The sequence below is a fragment of the Diadema antillarum genome, unplaced genomic scaffold (assembly GCF_040938485.1).
Source record: "Diadema antillarum isolate AM-2024a unplaced genomic scaffold, OU_Dant_1.0 scf00000014, whole genome shotgun sequence".
Taxonomy (NCBI): Eukaryota; Metazoa; Echinodermata; class Echinoidea; order Diadematoida; family Diadematidae; genus Diadema; species Diadema antillarum.
In genome coordinates, this window is record NW_027270903.1 from 4,157,200 (window position 1) to 4,175,021 (window position 17,822).

The following is a 17,822-nucleotide window of genomic DNA, read 5'->3' on the forward strand; positions in this document are numbered from 1 at the left end:
AGGTAGAATGTATTCCCCCTTCCTTCCTAGCAATCATTTCTTTGTGATTTTTCTCTTCTCTATCTTTCTCAATTTCCTTTTTAACTCAACTGTATAGATCTACTTCCTGCCTGTTTTTTGTTTCCTTCATGGGTTGTTTTTCCCTCCAACTACGAGGGCCTTTCCTCTCTATCCTCTCCAATATTTTTCTTACATGTCGTTCTAATAATTCTTTTTTTCCCTTTATTTCCTTTTCAATCTGTATAATTCTTTCTTGTCTTCATATTCACCTTTGCTCTCATCCAGGTTTGATTCATCTTTGTTTTCAATTTGTATTTCTTTGTAGTAATTGCTTTCCTCTTCTCTTTTAATGAACTCTCCATTTTGTAAACCTTTCGTTTTATTTTTTGTGGGTTTAACTTTTTGATACACTAGCCTGCTAGTGTATCTTTTCTTGTATTTCCTTTCCCCCTCTTCCTAGCCTTTCCCTTATATTCTTCACCCTTGTCTTACCACATTTTCACAATCTTCTTTCATTCACACCAATTAACATACACACACACACACACCTTTTTTGTCTTTGTCAATCTTTTATTTTTCTTTTTTTCATATAAACATTAATATACAAATTATTTCATTGCAAAATAACACTAATACTAGTATACTAAATTATAGCAACATAAATTCCACATTGTCAATATCAAATATAAAATTCTTGATTTACCTTGATTCAACATCATGGTAAATTAAGGTAAATCAAGAATTTTGTATATAAAACAAAACACACACACAAACACACACACAATATGAACAACCCCAATCCTAAATCGCTATGCCGCGACTCGGTAGAAGCCAAGAGAAAGGTGGAAAAGTATTATCTTTTTAAAGACACCATAGAAAAACTTGCCGTGGTCACTACGAGATAGCTACATTCAGATTAATCGCGGTGCTCGCTGCTGCGTTGCCGTGTGTTTTGTACATCGTGCTGCGCTGTCTGCTCCTGTGCAACGCAGTTATCGCCGAGCGAGTAGCTGCGATCGAGATTATTCCGAGAAGAATATAAGTGACAACATGGTGAAAATTTCATTTCTACTGGACTTGAATCTCACTCAGATGCAAGTATTTAGGTTACTGAATAACTAGGGTGAGTTTGTGCATGTTTGGAGGTCATTTGACAAACAGGTGCGAAAGTACACTAGCGCCCAAAAATGTTGTGACTTTGGTTTCTTTGGGCAAAGGAGGTATAGACAGAGGTGTAGAAGAAAGTTGTCAAAAATGGATGCACTGGCAAATGCATCTTTCATAACAAGCCCAAAATGACTTTTTAATGTATATTTTGCATATGTTCAAGTTCCAGCACTGTTTATTCTTCTTATTTCAATGATGATTTCTTAGCAATTTCGGAAAGGGAATGACTTTTCTAATTGCTTGAATTGCAGAGAAAATAATATGATTATTCTTTGCATCGTGGAGAAATTGAGGGGCAGATGGGGAGAATGTTTTGAGAAGAGGAAAGGGGGTTGTGAAATCAAAGGAGCAAGAAAAGGCTGTTGAAGGAGGGTAGACTGGATTTTGAAAGTCTCAACATTCATGGGAAGGCCACCTGTAAATGGATGTCTGATCTGTTTTGTCAATACTGTCAATACTGAAATGAGTCATGGGATTTTGTGGACTACAGACTGTGTCTACCCTCCCCGATAATCTTGTTGACCCATCGCTTATTCTTAAAGGCATTGTTATAACATTGATTCCAGTTTGGAAGATACCCAACCTGTACAATTTTCAATAGAAGCTCCCATCGTCTGATATTTTGTAAAGATGCAGAAGCTGCTGGGGGAGTGAGGGATGTTTATTGAAGTTTTTATAAAAGTGGATTTTTTTTTTTTAAATAGCGATAGTGTATGCATCTATTTCATACCAAACACAGTGCTTCACATTGACTGTAGTGTCGGCCTATTAAAATCATCATAAATGCAGAGAGTTTGGTACAATCAAAATACTTGGTCATCTCTGAGTGTTGGCAAAATGATTGTCAAACATGTGTATGAATCATTTTATACTTTCAACAACAAATTTCTACAAGTCTGTTACAAGTCACCACGACATTAAACAGCATCTTTCAGTGTAAGACAATTGGAGTTCAGGAGTTTGTGTGTGGTAAGTCAGGGGAAGATGAAGCCTGCCATGCAAGCTAGTGCTGCAAACAAAATTCTGATTTTAAAATGTAATATCTACCTATAATGTGACATTCTATTACCAGTCAATAAAAGTTGACTTACACATTACCCATCACCTTATTACCCGTAAAGTTGCAGACGAAGAAGCATCATCATTAGAGAATGATGTGACACATCTTTCAAATTATGACTGTTCATCAAATAATATTGTATGCACTGTAAATATTACATTGGAAATTTGGTCTTGTGGCTGGTTTTAGGAGACTAGCACAGATGTCTTAATTCATCTCCCACCCCCCCCCCCCCACCCCCTCCCCCTTCTCATTGTTTTGGCTGGCTTGTAATATACACTGAGCTATCATCGTGTCAATATGAGTGGGTTATTGGTGCATTGTTAAGCCATAAGTAGGATGATCCCTCGGGTAAATAACAGATAGCAGCGTTTAGTACGGATCTCTCTATTTTTTTTTCAATCAGGTGTTAATCTATTCCCTGTTTGTACCAATGCACATTTCTTTCATTTTCATTGTTGTGTAAATTCTAGTGTGCATCTTTCTTTTTTCTTTTTTTCAAAGAAAGACTTACCAATTTACATTATCTACTCTTTATAAAGTTGTAAGATACTGGAGTTATGTAGTATATTGATTCAGTCATTGATGTTTTCATCTAATCAAAACAGATTATTCTATATCAAGGATTGAATGACATAGGCCTAGTCATTTTTTTTTTCACTTCCTCTATCTACTTGAGAGGTAAACTGCTGAGTTATTGTTTTGAGCATCATTAATTATGGGCAGTGCTAATCATACATGCAATATTTTGTTATATGTATAGATTTATTTGTTACCAGGTAAAAGTGTAGAGCTATTAAAACAGGTCTTTTTTGTTGTTGTTGTCCATATTTCATGGAGGTAAGAATGTATGTTTTGGCTCAGTAATTTGTAATTGTATTTTGTGTGCTTCTTGTACTGTTTAGCTTACTGTCTCTCTTGAGGTAAAAAGACATTTCTTGCATGCCTAGTACGTGTACGTCAGCCAGTCTGCTTTACTGTCATTATGAATTCAGTGAGAGGATTTTTTTTTATATATATTATAACTCCTCGTAGAGGTCAGACAAATATATATTTCTATGTCTTTTTACTTGGAATTTTGACATTTTTTTTTAAATCTTATTATCTAGGCAAAATTCCATGTCCTTTGGGATTTTAGGCAAGCGTAGCATTTTCAACCTGCATTTGGGTGACCATTTTGACCACAAAGAAGTTGACGTCAAACATATTTTCTCCCATTTGTACATTTGGGCATGAGCAATTCATTGTCATATATGCAACTTTTTATTTGGTGGGATTTGTCAGGGGGCCCAGAATAAGGTCCTGTCACTTTTACAGGTGGGAGATCCGCCAAATATTTAGTCTGTTGTGAGTCATCGGTGTTTTAGACTCCAAAGTCTGTATTTGTGGGGCTGCATCGTCAATATTGGCTCCTGCCTTTTATCTCCTTGAGTTGGGGCGTATTGTTTAAGGAGTGCCCCCAGGGGCGGTAATGGTCTGGCGCCCTCTTTGATGGCATTCATCGATAAAGCGGCCTTTTGCCACCCTGTAAAGGTAGAACTTGTGTGGGTTCGCATCCAGAAAAATGTCTATGTGGAGATAACAGAATGGCGCCTGGGCAACTGCGGTTCCTTGCATGAACAGAGAGCCATGTGTGTAGTTCATCGAACCTCAGCTTTACATCTATAGTGTCGGCTTCCTTTAATGGTTATTCCACTCCCCTGCCACAGAGTTTAATTTTGATAATGTCTTTCTTTACTTCAAAGATACGTTGTAGCATGACTGTACAGGCATCACAATTGAATTAGAGGGCATGAGGTATTACAATGTATAAAGTTGATGTTAATGTTTGACTGACAAAATGGACAAAATAAGGCAATTGTGCTAATTGTCCTGTGTTCAGTGTTGTTTGTCTTCCACCTAATTTTTTTTTTTTCTGTGTGTGTTTTATACTTGAGAACTAGCGTGGTATTCTCCAGTGGTAGAACTGTGTTTGATTTGTGTTAGAACTACTGTAAAACATGATATATTTGTGGCATGAAACTTTCGCGAATTGGAGCGGACGGCCTTTTTTGTGGCATGAAATTTTCGCAAATTGCCACTGGCCTTGAATGCATAATAGTGTAGACAAGAACTTTCATGGGCATTTTAATTTCGCGAATCTTGGCGCTCGCGAAGTTCGCAAAATTAAAATGCACGCGAACATTCCTTGTTTTACAGTATTAAGCGCTGAAAATACTGCAGGTTTCATAGAAAAGTCCCGTTTTGTTTTGGTTCTTATTGGTTTGTTTGTTTGTTTTTTTGGTTTTTTTAATGGCACATGTCTATTGAAGGAAAGCTCATATACTATTTTCCGCCAAAAGTATGCTTTTCTAGCTATCAGAATAATGCAATGCCATTTGCAAGCAGTGCATCCCTGCAGCGGTCTATGTTGCTATAATAACTATACTAGTATGAATGAATCTATTGATGAAGAACCAATGAATGTGACAATGAAAAATCTGGGAAGAGGGAATCAGGGCCCCATTGCATTAGAAAAGTTGCAATGATAGATGAACTCTTGCTGGAATGTCAATTGTAATGGTAACGACAAGAATCCAGCTTCCTGATTGGCTGCTGCTATTGGAAGTTGCCATTCTAGCGAGAGTTGCTATCCCAACATCTTTTTGCAGTACAGGGCACAGGTCCTTATGATGAGCCGTTAACGATGGAAATGCAGAGGAGTAATAGAATGTTGTTGTACATGATACCAATTTGTGTGTGTGAATGCTAGCTTTGTTTTCTTTCATGATTACTTTTTCCTCTCTCTCTCTCTCTCCCTCTTTATCTTTTTGTTTACAGCAACTGAAAGCAGCCGAGAGATTTATAAGGTAAGACTTTTTTTTTTTTTTTTTACTTGTAGAGTATCTCTACCTCTATCTCCACATTACGTGGTTGGTATTGTAGTCCTGGGGGCTTCATGCAAAACAAACAAACACACAAACAAACAAACTAAAGCAAACAGTGTATCTTTGTTTAATATTGTATTTCTAGAATATGCAAGTGAATGTATTTGTTATGAATCCATTTCCGGTTCATTCTTACTTTTACAATTCCTGCAACAAACGCAATAATAAAAATGTCACCTTAATCTGACTCTAAATATTAATCAAATTCATGGGGACTCTGATTCTCATTTTTTCATTGATCAGTTTCTTTGATCACAACCACATTTTGGGCTTTGATTTCACTCTTTTTCCCTCCTGTGTCATACCCCTGAAATCTTTTATTTGCCAGAACTCAACAATATGGTGCTAAAAATCAATGCAAAATCAGTGAAGTTATTTTGGGTGTAACCACAAATTACTTTCATTTAAATGCCAAGTTCAAGAAGCATCCTGTTTTCAATTACTTTCAATTACTTGAAGTGACTGTTGAATTTAAAATACCCTGTATTGGTCATTAGAGATTATGATGATATCTCATGAGTGTGAGAAAGAATTGCTGGAAAGGCTCCAATCAAAACAGGATCTTGAACTTCAACCGAACCCATTCCCATCTATGATTCTTTATCCCCTCCCCCTTTTTTTTTTCTTTCAAATGTACTGAAACATTGTAGGCCTACATCAGTGTTGAACCCTTTTCCAACTTCGGGTTCCTTGTAATCTCTGGCTTTGTGGCAAAGAAGAAAACATGGAATCTCACATGGGTTTTTGAGAGACTTATATCATATTGAGAGAAATCGAATTTGGAAGGGAGATAAAACCAATTAAAGAAGCACGTACGTTTGATACGCGACCCACCTGTATGCACTCTCTGCTTTTCGCATGTGTAAGGGCAGCGATGGACTGCTCTGGGCAGTTGATTTCGAATGGCTGAATTGCTTCAAGAAAGGATGGCCATTAGCTATTCGTATGATACTGCAATGGCGGAAGAGTGAACTCAAACTATCCCAGTGGAGCAGTGCTGTCATACCTTACTTGTTTCTACAGTAGGGAAATATCGAAGGGACTTTAAATGAATTGCAAATGCCATTACTCATATGTAATTCAACAGATGGCTGATGGTTGTATCTATAGCAAGCTATGGCATCACCCCCTCTTGAGTCTCACAGTGACTGATTGGTCAAAAATCACTATGACTTGGCTACAATTAGATTTGCTTCTAATGCAAGAATCACAGTCAAAGGATCACAATATCAGAACTCTGACATTCATTGTATCAAAAAGTTAACACGTTTCCCCATCAAATTTCGCACACTTTCAACCATTGCATCACCAACTGCAAACTGTAGCAGAAACAGTGTCATACCTGGAAGCATGTAGAGGCATGCAAAATGACAAATTAATAGAAATATATTTTCGGCAAATTTTAAGCTAAAATGGGATTTGGTAAAATCTGAATACTCTGTGATGCTAGAATCTGTTAGGAATGAATTTCGGAAGCATGATAACATTTATGTGAAGTGTCATCATAAAAGCCACAGATCAGAAAAATATTGGGGGGGGGGGGGGTCGCAGATATGAATTTGCCAGATGCTATAAAGCTTAAGATGATAGATATATAATTTGCCTTTCATTACAAGGAAAAAAATATAAGAATTAAATGTTAGAAAAATGTAAATATTCGTAGCCAAAGTCAGCTTTACATGTATTTTCCCCCTTTTATGATCTTTGACTTTATGCGGGTAATGTGATGACATAATACAAATGATTATCGGTGTAGCTATCATTGTTAAGGACATGAGCTTCTGGTAGACATTATTTTGAATCATAAGCAGTTGATTTTGAGCACTCCAAACAAAGAGGCATGTGATGTCATATATCCTGAAAGGAGTCCAATATAAATCTAGCTGTGTGGTGTGTGTGTTGTGTCTTGGTGTGTTTATGCATACCTTTTTTTTTGGGGGGGGGGGGGAGAGGGGGAGGGGGAGGGTTGTACTTGTTTTGTTGTTATTTTATGTCCACAGGGACAAAAGTGCAGGATTTTAAAACCCAGTGCCCTTTGTCCCAACTCCCTATTTCCGGTATACTTGTCCTCAGAGTCTATCATTACCTGATTTATGACAGCAAGTGTACTGGGGGTCAGTCATCTCTACGTGTGTAGTTTGTGGTCCCTTGTGACCTGAAGTGACCTCTATCTTCCCTGCTGTATGTCCGAATGGAAAGGTGCAGGGGTTCTTTGCAGTGGAAACTGAACGATGTAGCTCCATGCTAATTGTTTGCATTTCTGCAAGTCCAATTGTGTGTATTTCAAGTCAGTGTCATGTTCCAGTGTGTGTTTGCTTGTTTCTTACAAGAGGGGAGGGAGATACATATAAAGCCTGAATTCACACAGTTATTTCAGATTTAGTTTTGTATTGATAATTCAAATTTCTGGAATTTGTAAGAATACAAGAGAGGTTAATTCACCCATGACAAGATATGATAGATAGATAGACAATAGAGTTAGATTGTAGTATGTTAGCTACACCAGAGTTGAAACATGTACCTCAATTAATTGACAATTCTTGGTAATGCTTTAGTTAAATATAAGCCTGTATTGTATATTGGCCATTGGAATGGGTTGTAGAGAGGGAAAGAGAGAGCAACACAAAATCTGCTGTATCTTGTGTGCACAGTTGGCACCCCTGTTAGGGTGTGATAATCCCTAAAGAGGCCAAATCTAATAGCTTTTGGAGCAAACATGGTGTCCGATATCAAGGGGGGGGGGGGCATGTTATGTCTCTCTTATTCTGTTCTTGGGCCTATCAGGGGAAAGAGATTAATGGTGTCTTGACCCTGGTAACCAAATGACCAAAGGTCAAGCTCTTAGTTCATTGTAAATTGTCCAGCCATAAATCATTCTCTTGGAAACTGCCACACACTTCCTCTTAAAGTTTAGGCTAGATGAGTGTTTGGATGAGAGTAGCTAGGTTGGTTTGTTTGTCTGTGTTTTGTTTTGTTTTGTTTTGTTTTGTTTTGTTTTGGTTTGGTTTTTTTGGTTTGTTTGTTTGTTTATTCTCTATGTTGTTGTTTTTGGGTTTTTTTTAGTAAGTCATCATTTCATATTAATTGATTATATTAACGGTATCATTTATGGTTTCTGACACTCTGTGAAGCAAGATATCTTTGCAGCATGATTTTGTGTGTGTGTGTGTGTGTGTGTGTGTGTGTGTGTGTGTGTGTGTGTGTGTGTGTGTGTGTGTGTGTGTGTGTGTGTGTGTGTGTGTGTGTGTGTGTGTGTGTGTGTGTGTGTGTGTGTGTGTGTGTGTGTGTGTGTGTGTGAATTGCCACTTGCCACTGGCATTCAATACATTTTACTGTAGACAAGAACTATCTCTTGCATATCAATTTCGCTATTCTTGGCTCGCGGGAAATTAAAATGCACGCCAACATTTCTGGTTTTTCAGTAATTAGTTTGGCATCATGCAATCTTTCCCTTACTCTCCACAACAACAACAACAACAACAACAACAAATATTTGTTTATTTCAATTTTTGTGAACATATGATCTTAATTCCACTTTTTTTTATTATGGAGTACATGAACATGTTTAGGCCTAAAACAATTAAGCCTAACTCTACTCTTTGAAATGTAGATACAGGTTTATGCAATTTTACCTGCTAAGAAACAAATAAAATGATAAAACAAATATGGATTGTTTTTCATCATAACTTCAAGAATTTTACTTGGCATACAACAAGTAGGGTATCAGTGTGGAAACGTCTCATTTGCTCTATCTTCTTCAATTGTAAATGACTTGCATGGACCAAGTTGCAGAATATTGTGTTATGCTAGCAACGTAGAAAATGTTGTATGTCTTGAATTTTTGAAGTGTGAATTGCAGTGTATTTTGAAGAGGAAGAGAGCAAGAAGCAGTCAATAAATTTGACTAAATGCAATCCAAGATAATGCGCATTGATGCAGACAAGATTTCCCCACTTCCCCAGTTTACCCTCGTTTCCTGAAACTTGGCTGTCACGACTCTGACTCTTCATCGGAACTCTTTATCCTCTCAGACTCGTTTCAGAGATCAAACGGGGCAGCTAAAGTTTGAAAGAAAAGTTTTCTCTCTTTTCTGAAGTTTAATCTGTTGCCTGCAGTTGTCATTACCCCAAATCTTCAATTTCCTCCTTCTTTCTGTCTTTCCCTCACTCTCTCTCTCTGTCAAAAGTTTGGATTTCTCAGGTAATACTTTATGCCAGCATCAGACAGTATTAGGAGCTGCAGTTGAGAATTTGATGACTCACGATAGAAGGTCTCAGAACCTTTGTAACAAATGCTGAAAGCAGGTATACAGATTCTGTTTTGGAGTCCTGGGCAAGTCTGAATACAGTACTACATTGGATTCCTTGTATAGAGGTGGATTATATACCAACTGTAGCTTACACTATCATGAATACATGGGACTATTGGTGACCTTGCCCTTGCTCTTGCTGTGTGTGTGTGTGTATGTGTGTGTGTGTGTAGATCTAGCTTGACCTGCTGTGCTGGTGATTACCCCATGCAGTGACCTCACAAGGTCAAAGGTCACATGTGGGCCACACATGGTGCACCAGGGCAGCTCAAGTTGCTAACCATCACAAACTTGCTGTTCTGAAGGTCAATTTGATATTCATGAATACAGTATAAGATTGCAATTAGTAGGCAGACATGCAGTACCATCCTCACACACATACATTTGTGACTTATGAAAGACTTGAATTGTATTTGACAGATGAACAAGTATGAATAGAAAGATACATTAAGAATTAAGATGTACATACAGACATGAATTATTTCTATGTAAACGTAATTACACTCTTTGTGTCCAAGGTACATATACAAGCAAAACTACTTGTATATGTCTGTGTGTATGTGTACAAATGTGATCATACACACAAATTAATACACACAGACATAGGCTTCATATATCAATTAATTTATTTATATAGTTCTCGCATGAACAGAAAATGCTTTCACAAAGTGTTTCCACCCCTTCTCCCCCCCCCCCCCCGACACACATGCACATACACAGAGAGAATTAATGTTATGAAGAGATACAAATGTAATATGTGAATATGCATTCGGATATTCACATAATATGCACTCTGCACATTCAGACTTGTGCGTGTATGTACACATTCCCTTACATATTTCTATGTGATTCAAACAGAAGCTATTAAAGTCTCCGGGGCTCAAATAACACATGAAATGCATTATGTTTGTATTTACAGAGCGAGCTCGCAGAATCTGTCCTTGCTTGGCTGAGTGTAAATTGATGATTCATGCTGTAACTATGTCACACTTCTCATTAAAATGCCAGACTATTTTCTGCTGGTGCGATGATAAGTCAGACTCCCTGGGAAGTGTTTAACCATCACACACCCACCACCATAATCAATCATCGATATTGTATATAGGTAAAGGTTGCTTCCAGCCCTGACTGGGTTAAAAGTGTGCTTATACAGCATGGACAGAACAGGTGTTCCTTATTGCACATAATCTTATCATTTGTATCAGGGTGATCGATACACACCATACAGCACGCTTGCTTGAATGGGGCAAGTAAAGCAAGCAGATTGCGCAAGTGTTATCTGATATCTAGATGAGGCTAAACTTATAATGACTCAAATCTAATTTAGATTTTGATGTCTAGATATGCTATTTTGATTAATCTAACAGCTATGAAGGGATTATATGTCTGTGTTTCACTGTCACCAGCGAAAGTAGCATTTAGCCAATGATCACTTGACTCCTGGTAAGAGTTCAGTGTGTCAAAGGCCTATCCTCATAAATCTGTTACATGGTTGTCCAAAATCTCCTTTGAGCTGCTTTCAAACCTCACACATTGCTCTTGCTATATTTAGCCCACTGAGAACGGGCTGATTTTGCAACAACACGCATTTCCCATAGACACTTGCCGGGGTGTACTTGGAACCAGCTTTCAACGGGTTATTAAGTCCATTCAGCTGTCTATAATTAAGAAAGTGTCTAGACAGTACCAGCATATATATTCATATATGGCAGAATGGATAGTCATGGGCAACAGAATCTTTAGTCTTGGTCCTCAATAAGAAAAAAGTTGACAGAGCAAAGTCAAGAATGACTAACAACGATATCTTTCGTTCTCCACTGTCACACTCAATAAAAGAATGCATTGAAGTTGCATATTCTTGGTGTCATTGTGTAGTACAATATTGTGAGATATTTAAAGATGATGATGATGATGGTGGTGATTACAATAGATGTTAGATTTGTGTTCATGTGACATCATTGCAGTTTGTGCAGTTTTGGTAAAAGAATTCAGATATCTGTGATGCAAGTTTTTCACAAATTGCGACTTTAACCCACTGAAGATGAGTCCCAAGGATGCAAGTACTCGGGCTGGAGTCTAGGGGAAATGCGTTTTATGACAAAATCAGTCTGTCCTCAACGGGTTAACTTTCCTCTTTCACAGAATATATTTTGGAGACTTGTGTACATCACATTATATTTTGAATATCAACCCTGTTCATTTCTTCTCCTTCGTTTGTGGATTTACAGGAAATTACAGTTTCATCTTGCCAAGGTGGAGGAGCTACAGGAACTGTACGAGAAAGAACTGAAAGTCAGGGAAGGTAGGAAGAAAATCATCCTTAAAGGGATGGTATGGCATTGGACAGGTTGAGATGAGGATTCAGCTTTAAACTTTTTTGCAAGATACTTGTAAACCCCTTTATGAAATGTAAAAGAGCATAGTATTCTGAGAGGAATTCAAAGTTTATTTGATGAAAATCAGTTTTGAAACTGCTGGGATATCCAAAAAACAAAGTAAAACAAAGTTTGATATCCTAGTAAAAGGTTGGTGCCACCTTTAATTAGGATCGCTTTGTTTCAGATATCACAACCATTTCAAAACCGATTTTGATCAAATAAACTTTGAATTCCTCTTAAAATTGTACTCTCTCTTACATTTCCGAAAAGGTTTCTCATTATCTCAAGAGATTGTCATTAAAAAAAAAAAGTTGGATACCTGAAGCCCCATCTCAACTGAAACTGTACCATCCCTTTAACCGTCCATAGAGGACAGGCTGATCTTGTTGTAACATGCATTCCACATAGACACCTGCCTTAGTGTACCATGGAATATAGTATTCTATGGGTTAAAGGGGAGATTCCCCCTACCCCTACCCAGCCGTATAATACTATGCAGATTCTGTTATAGCAGGATGTTTTCATAAACCACTGGGTGAATGCTTGAAGAAAAGAAAACAATTTCTTTAAAAGTTGTGAATTTGTGCATTTCTGGTCCATTCCATGTGCATCTTCTCTATTTGAATTTGAGCACTGCGATAATGTTAGACATCACAGCATATGTGAAAAATATGAAAAGAGCTTCTAACAAAGTCATTTGTGTAGTAAGTAAAATAGAACACCAGGGGGCATTTCATGAAGCATTTTGTCTAACAAAGTTGTCAAAGTTGCTCTCAGCCAATCAGATGCAAGGATTTCTGTAGCTTGTAACAGTTTGTCAGCAAAATATTTGACCAAAACACTTCATGAAATGCCCTCCTGATCCACCTCCTTCAGAAGATAGAGATAAAAATATTTTCTAACCATATCTCAAGAATATCTTGAGGGATTGTCTGTGTTTCTGTAAATGTAGTACTGTAAGAGTTGTTATAGTATATTGAAACGAGTCAATACCAGTCAATGTAATCCCTGCTTCTTATTCCACTAACACCCAAAGGCAAAGTGTGTTTTGTATTTTGGAGCTTTTGCAGAATTACTTAATGCTTTTGACCGAGCGCTTAGGTTTGAATGTGTGTTGAACCCGGAAATGACAGCGACAGTGAAAAATTCTGGTCCCTGGACAAACATGTCCTCATCCACAATATCCCCCTTGACCCAGATATGAAATAGGTTCCTGACAATCCTGGAATATTGATGAAGGCAGGGGCCTCTAAAAGAGCAGTTTTAACTCTTGAGAAGGCTGAGATAGATAAACTTGACGTATGTGTCATAACTAAAAGTAGGTTCAGAGAAAGGACAACGAGAGAATTAACAATAGCCAAACGTCACATAAAAATTATGAAGTGGTTTATGATCATCCATTGTCAACTCTCACCCTCTCTTTTTTTCTCTCTTTCTCTCTCCCCCTCCCTCTCTCCCACTCTTCTCTATTCTTCTTGCTCTCTTTTTGACTCCTCTTTTTAAATAATCTATCTATCTATATATCTTCATAACTTGGTCTACCTTCCTATCTGCCTATCTTTCTACCTATCTATATATCATTTTATCTATTCATTTACTTCCTATATTTGTATATCCTCTTATCTTTAAAAGTATGTTGTTGCTTATCTGTATATCTTACCTGCAGGATCTATTCATCTCTCTCTATATATATACATATATTTATCTATCTAGCTGTTTATCTATCTATCTATCTATTTTTATGTGACATTCTACTTGTCTATCTGTATATCTGTCTATTTCCATATCTTACTATATTGCCTAAATGTTCTCCTGGCTACACATTATTGTATCCTTATATTTACTACCTTTTTTATAATATACACGTATTCCTATTAATTTTTCTTCATCCCAGGTGCCATGAATATGGTCAAGGCGTACCATGATACACATTCCCCCAAAGCCAAAGAGCCTGTGAACGAGGCTAAGGTGGGTTGGAGAGACTGCACACAGGCCCTATGTCACATGGAGGCTGAATTGGAGGCTAACCTCGGGGCCTTTGTCCTTAGGATTGAAGGTACGCTTCCATAGTAAAAAGATCAATCAATCAATCAATCAATCAACCACTCAATCAATCAATCAATCTGTCTATCAAAATCCATATCAACCAAATGTATCAAATACACGGAGGATTCATTGTCTTTCATTTCTCATTTATCAGTATAAAAACCAATTTATTAATTACAAGGTGGGGGTGAGTTCAGCTCAAAATTCACTCAGAGAACCTTGAAGAAAGACTACTTGTTAACATTCTCTCTTCACATTTTGCAATGATAAATTTCCTGCCAGCGAATATAAAGCATTTTGGGAAAGTTATCATTTACTTGGAACATTTGGATCATAATTATTTGTGATTAGATTATTTTTTTGTGATGGGGTGGGGGTCTTGCAAGCAAAGTGGCATTTCTTTTTTTCTTTTTACCTATGAAAGAATAGAAAAACAGTGACAAAAGTTTTTATGTGAGATAGAAAGGTTTATGTCAGGAAGAAAAGAAAAATGAGTATTGACAGATGAGAAGAGCTCAGTGGGAGTAGCAAAAGTCTGATACATCATGATATCAGCTAAAAGAAAATAAAATACAGAGACAAGAATTAACACAGCAGAAAGAAATATAATCTGGTGTAAGGAAGGAGGCAATTATCCCTCATGTAATTTGCCAGGAGTATCGTATAAGACATTATATAAAGACTGTTAAGGAAAGAATGCTACAAACTTTAGTCTTTCCTGTTGGAATACTGTGCCCTCTGAGCTCTCCGCGCCCAGGGGGGTGCGTAGTCCGGGGCTTGGAGGAGTTCAAATTCCATCCCGTCATTGTAAGGGGATTCCTCGGAGCTATGACTCACTTTAAGAGAGTGGGAGAGTACAGCAGGAATTAAAAGAAACAGAGAGAGAGAGAATAAAGAGAATTAGAAGAAGTGAAGTAAAAGAAGACAAAGAGAGGAACAGAGAGGGGCAGTTGGGAGTGAAATTAGTCGGTAATTTTCTTCAGGGGGAAACGCCCACTCTTGAGAAGTTCAAGTCATTGCCATGTGCACTGTCTGGGCATTGTGTAAGAGATGCAGTCTAGCTGTCTTCATTGCTCCTGCAAAACTTTGAGATATGCTGTTGTGCATTTATTTTATTATTATTATTATTATTATTATTATTATTAAAGTCTTGTCTTTGTCTTCTCTTATGCACATACTCATACACATGCAAAAGAAAAGAAAAAGAAAAAGAAAATATATTTTTTTCTCTTCTTCCTTTCTGCCCTTTCCTGCCAAGATTGGGTTGAGACCTAATTTCAGGTTTCTAACATTTTTTGGTGAGATAATGAGAAACCTCTTATGAAATATGAAAGAGCATGTAATTCCATGAGGATTTCAACGTTTATTTGATGAAAATTGGTTTTGAAATGGCTGAGATAGGCAAAACAGAGCGATTCTAATAAAGTGTGGGACCCACATTTTATTACGATTGCTTTGTTTTATTTTGTTTTTGGATGTTTCAGTCATTCCAAACCCGATTTTCATCAAATAAACTTTGAATTCCTCTGTACTATCTTCTAAGTGTTTTCTTGGTATCTCACAAAAAGTTGTAAGCCCAATTCTCATCTCCACCAGTACTGTACTTTCTCTTCAGCCTGTTGAGGATGGACGGATTTTGCTTTTAAATGCACATTTCCCATATATAGACACCTGCCCGAGTATTTTTGGGACCCATCTTCAACAGATTAATAACATTCGTATAATGGGTAGTGTATAGTGATAGTACGAAATTGTCTTGAGAGTTCTCAGTTTCTGAGTAATCTTCCAGAGTTTACCCAACTGAAATACTGAGAGACTTTACCTCAATCATCACCTTGCTGCAATAAAGAAATGTGAGGAATATCTATTTCAAGGGCTGGGGAATATAGCATGGCAGTACAGTGAGCAGGCGAGAATGTTCTCATTTCTTGCTATCTTCAGGTAAGGTGTATCTGGCGTGTTTAAAAGAGTACAAATAGCCAGAGAAGTTGTACCAGTCTGTCTGGCATTGCACGTGCAGCTGTCAAAGCATTTGCCAAAAGAATGTGCTCTCTTCTCCCCAGGAAGTCAGGGGAGTTTACTCACCACAAGTACCCTTGAGAAATGGCATCAGTCAACAGTGCCCCTGTCATGTTCATACTGGGATACTCCTCTAAACTCACTGTGCGAGAAAAAGATGACTAGTTTCTCTAGAAGGTTTGTGATATGGGAGTTTTCTAGGCAAAGAGAGGAAGAGAGAGTGGGCGGGCAAGAGCTTTTGTTTTACTAAAGAGGGGAGGACATTTTGGCTTGGTTTCGATGTCTGTCAGTGAAAGATCAGATTCCTCCGCAATTCAAATGTCCACAAGGACAGTCCCTACTTTTCTTTCCTTTCATTTTTGTCTTATCTTTTTATGCCCCTGAGGAAAGAGAGAGCAGATCAAATGTACAAGGATTTGGGGAAATAAATTGTCCGTCAATCATTCTTTATTATTGAACTTTCTATGATAATGATGGTGTAGAAAAGAGGACTCGGTAGCCATTAACCAATCAAATCTTCTCTTTCAACTTGTCAATCGTGATCTCATGAGCAGAGAGAGAGAGAGAGCGAGGGAGATAGAGAGACGGAGAAAGAGATGGAGAGAGAGGGAGAGAGAGGAGTAACCAAACTGAGATGTCAGAAATGATGAATAATTTTCTCTTTGTCTCCCTTGTGATGTGAAACTGGCCTGGCTTTCGATGCACGGGCCTCCATGTGCTTGCGTAGCTGGACTAATTTCTTTTGCGTGCAATCCTGCTTGTGTATCTGAGTGTGTAATTTTATGAGAATACTGCGGAGATTTAGTGGGAAGTGTGATGACTATGCACAGGGACTATGTTGGAACTACAATGTACCAGTGGGTTTTACTTCAAGAGTGTGTCCTGTAACTTGGGACTACTAACCACTCAGCACACAGTGCATTCATCTTTATGAGCAGAGTTGGGTCATTTTATTGTATGCAGATTGTATGTGTCTGCATTTCCATTTATGAATATGAGTGTATACATATATTTCTTTTTCTTTTTCTTTCCCTTTCTTTTTTTCCTTTGATTTGTTTTTGTTTTGTTTTGTTTTGTTTTGTTTTGTTTTGTTCTTTTGAGTGGAGGGGGTTGTTTTTGGTTGTGCCGTTTTTCCCCCGCAGACAGAATGGATCGACAGATAAAGAGATATAGTCAATAGCTGTGTAGAAACAAAGACACAGGGAGAGAGAGAGAGAGAGATAGGAAAGGGAGGGAGAGGAACAAAAATGAAGAAATGGTGAAAGAGATGTGAAGAGATAGATTAAATGAGAAGGAAAGGACATAACCCAAGATTGAACAAAAAGACAAGTAGAAAGGGGAAAAAGATAGATACTCCTTACAGGGAGAGTAAGCTCAGGATAGAGATTGAAAACTGTAGACATAATTTTTTTTTATTCAAAAACATACATTTCCCTGAAACTATCATATTACGGCATAATAACAAAATGCTAACTTCACCCTTATATTAGCATTATTTGTGATTCCACACTTCAGAATATGACTTACATGTATGTGCATTTCTTAATATGATATGTTTGGAAAGGCTAGATTATCACGTAATCCTGCATGAGTCTTTGCCTTCATAGTGATCTCTAACTATTTCCGTATTCTGGTCTCACTTTCACTTTTCTCAGGCATAGCCGGATTTGCAAGAGTAACACGGGGCGATGTCTTCGAGGTAAGAATTATTTTAATGACAAAGTCAATTTTTATTATAGTTTTGGCCCTACCCTCAACATGCTCAAGCCATTTATAGAAGATATGGAGTGCCAAAATATGTATAAGGTTGTAACTGGCATTTTGATATCAAGTATAAGTGGTGAAGAATCATACATTTGGTTCTATTGTACACAGGAATGAGCAGTTTTTTGTACACTGCAGACATTTTCTCTCCC

General features: G+C 37.5%; 1 protein-coding gene across 1 annotated transcript in view; it reads left to right on the plus strand.

The window, feature by feature from the left end:
* The window catches only part of LOC139723388 (rho family-interacting cell polarization regulator 2-like), a 111,626-nt gene that overhangs the window by 76,969 nt on the left and 16,835 nt on the right, over window positions 1-17,822 (plus strand). Inside the window, exons 5-8 of the mRNA XM_071634638.1 lie at window positions 5,048-5,076; window positions 11,692-11,765; window positions 13,736-13,897; window positions 17,562-17,605. Of these exons, the coding sequence (XP_071490739.1) occupies window positions 5,048-5,076; window positions 11,692-11,765; window positions 13,736-13,897; window positions 17,562-17,605 (309 nt within the window). The remainder of the gene's footprint in view (window positions 1-5,047; window positions 5,077-11,691; window positions 11,766-13,735; window positions 13,898-17,561; window positions 17,606-17,822) is intronic.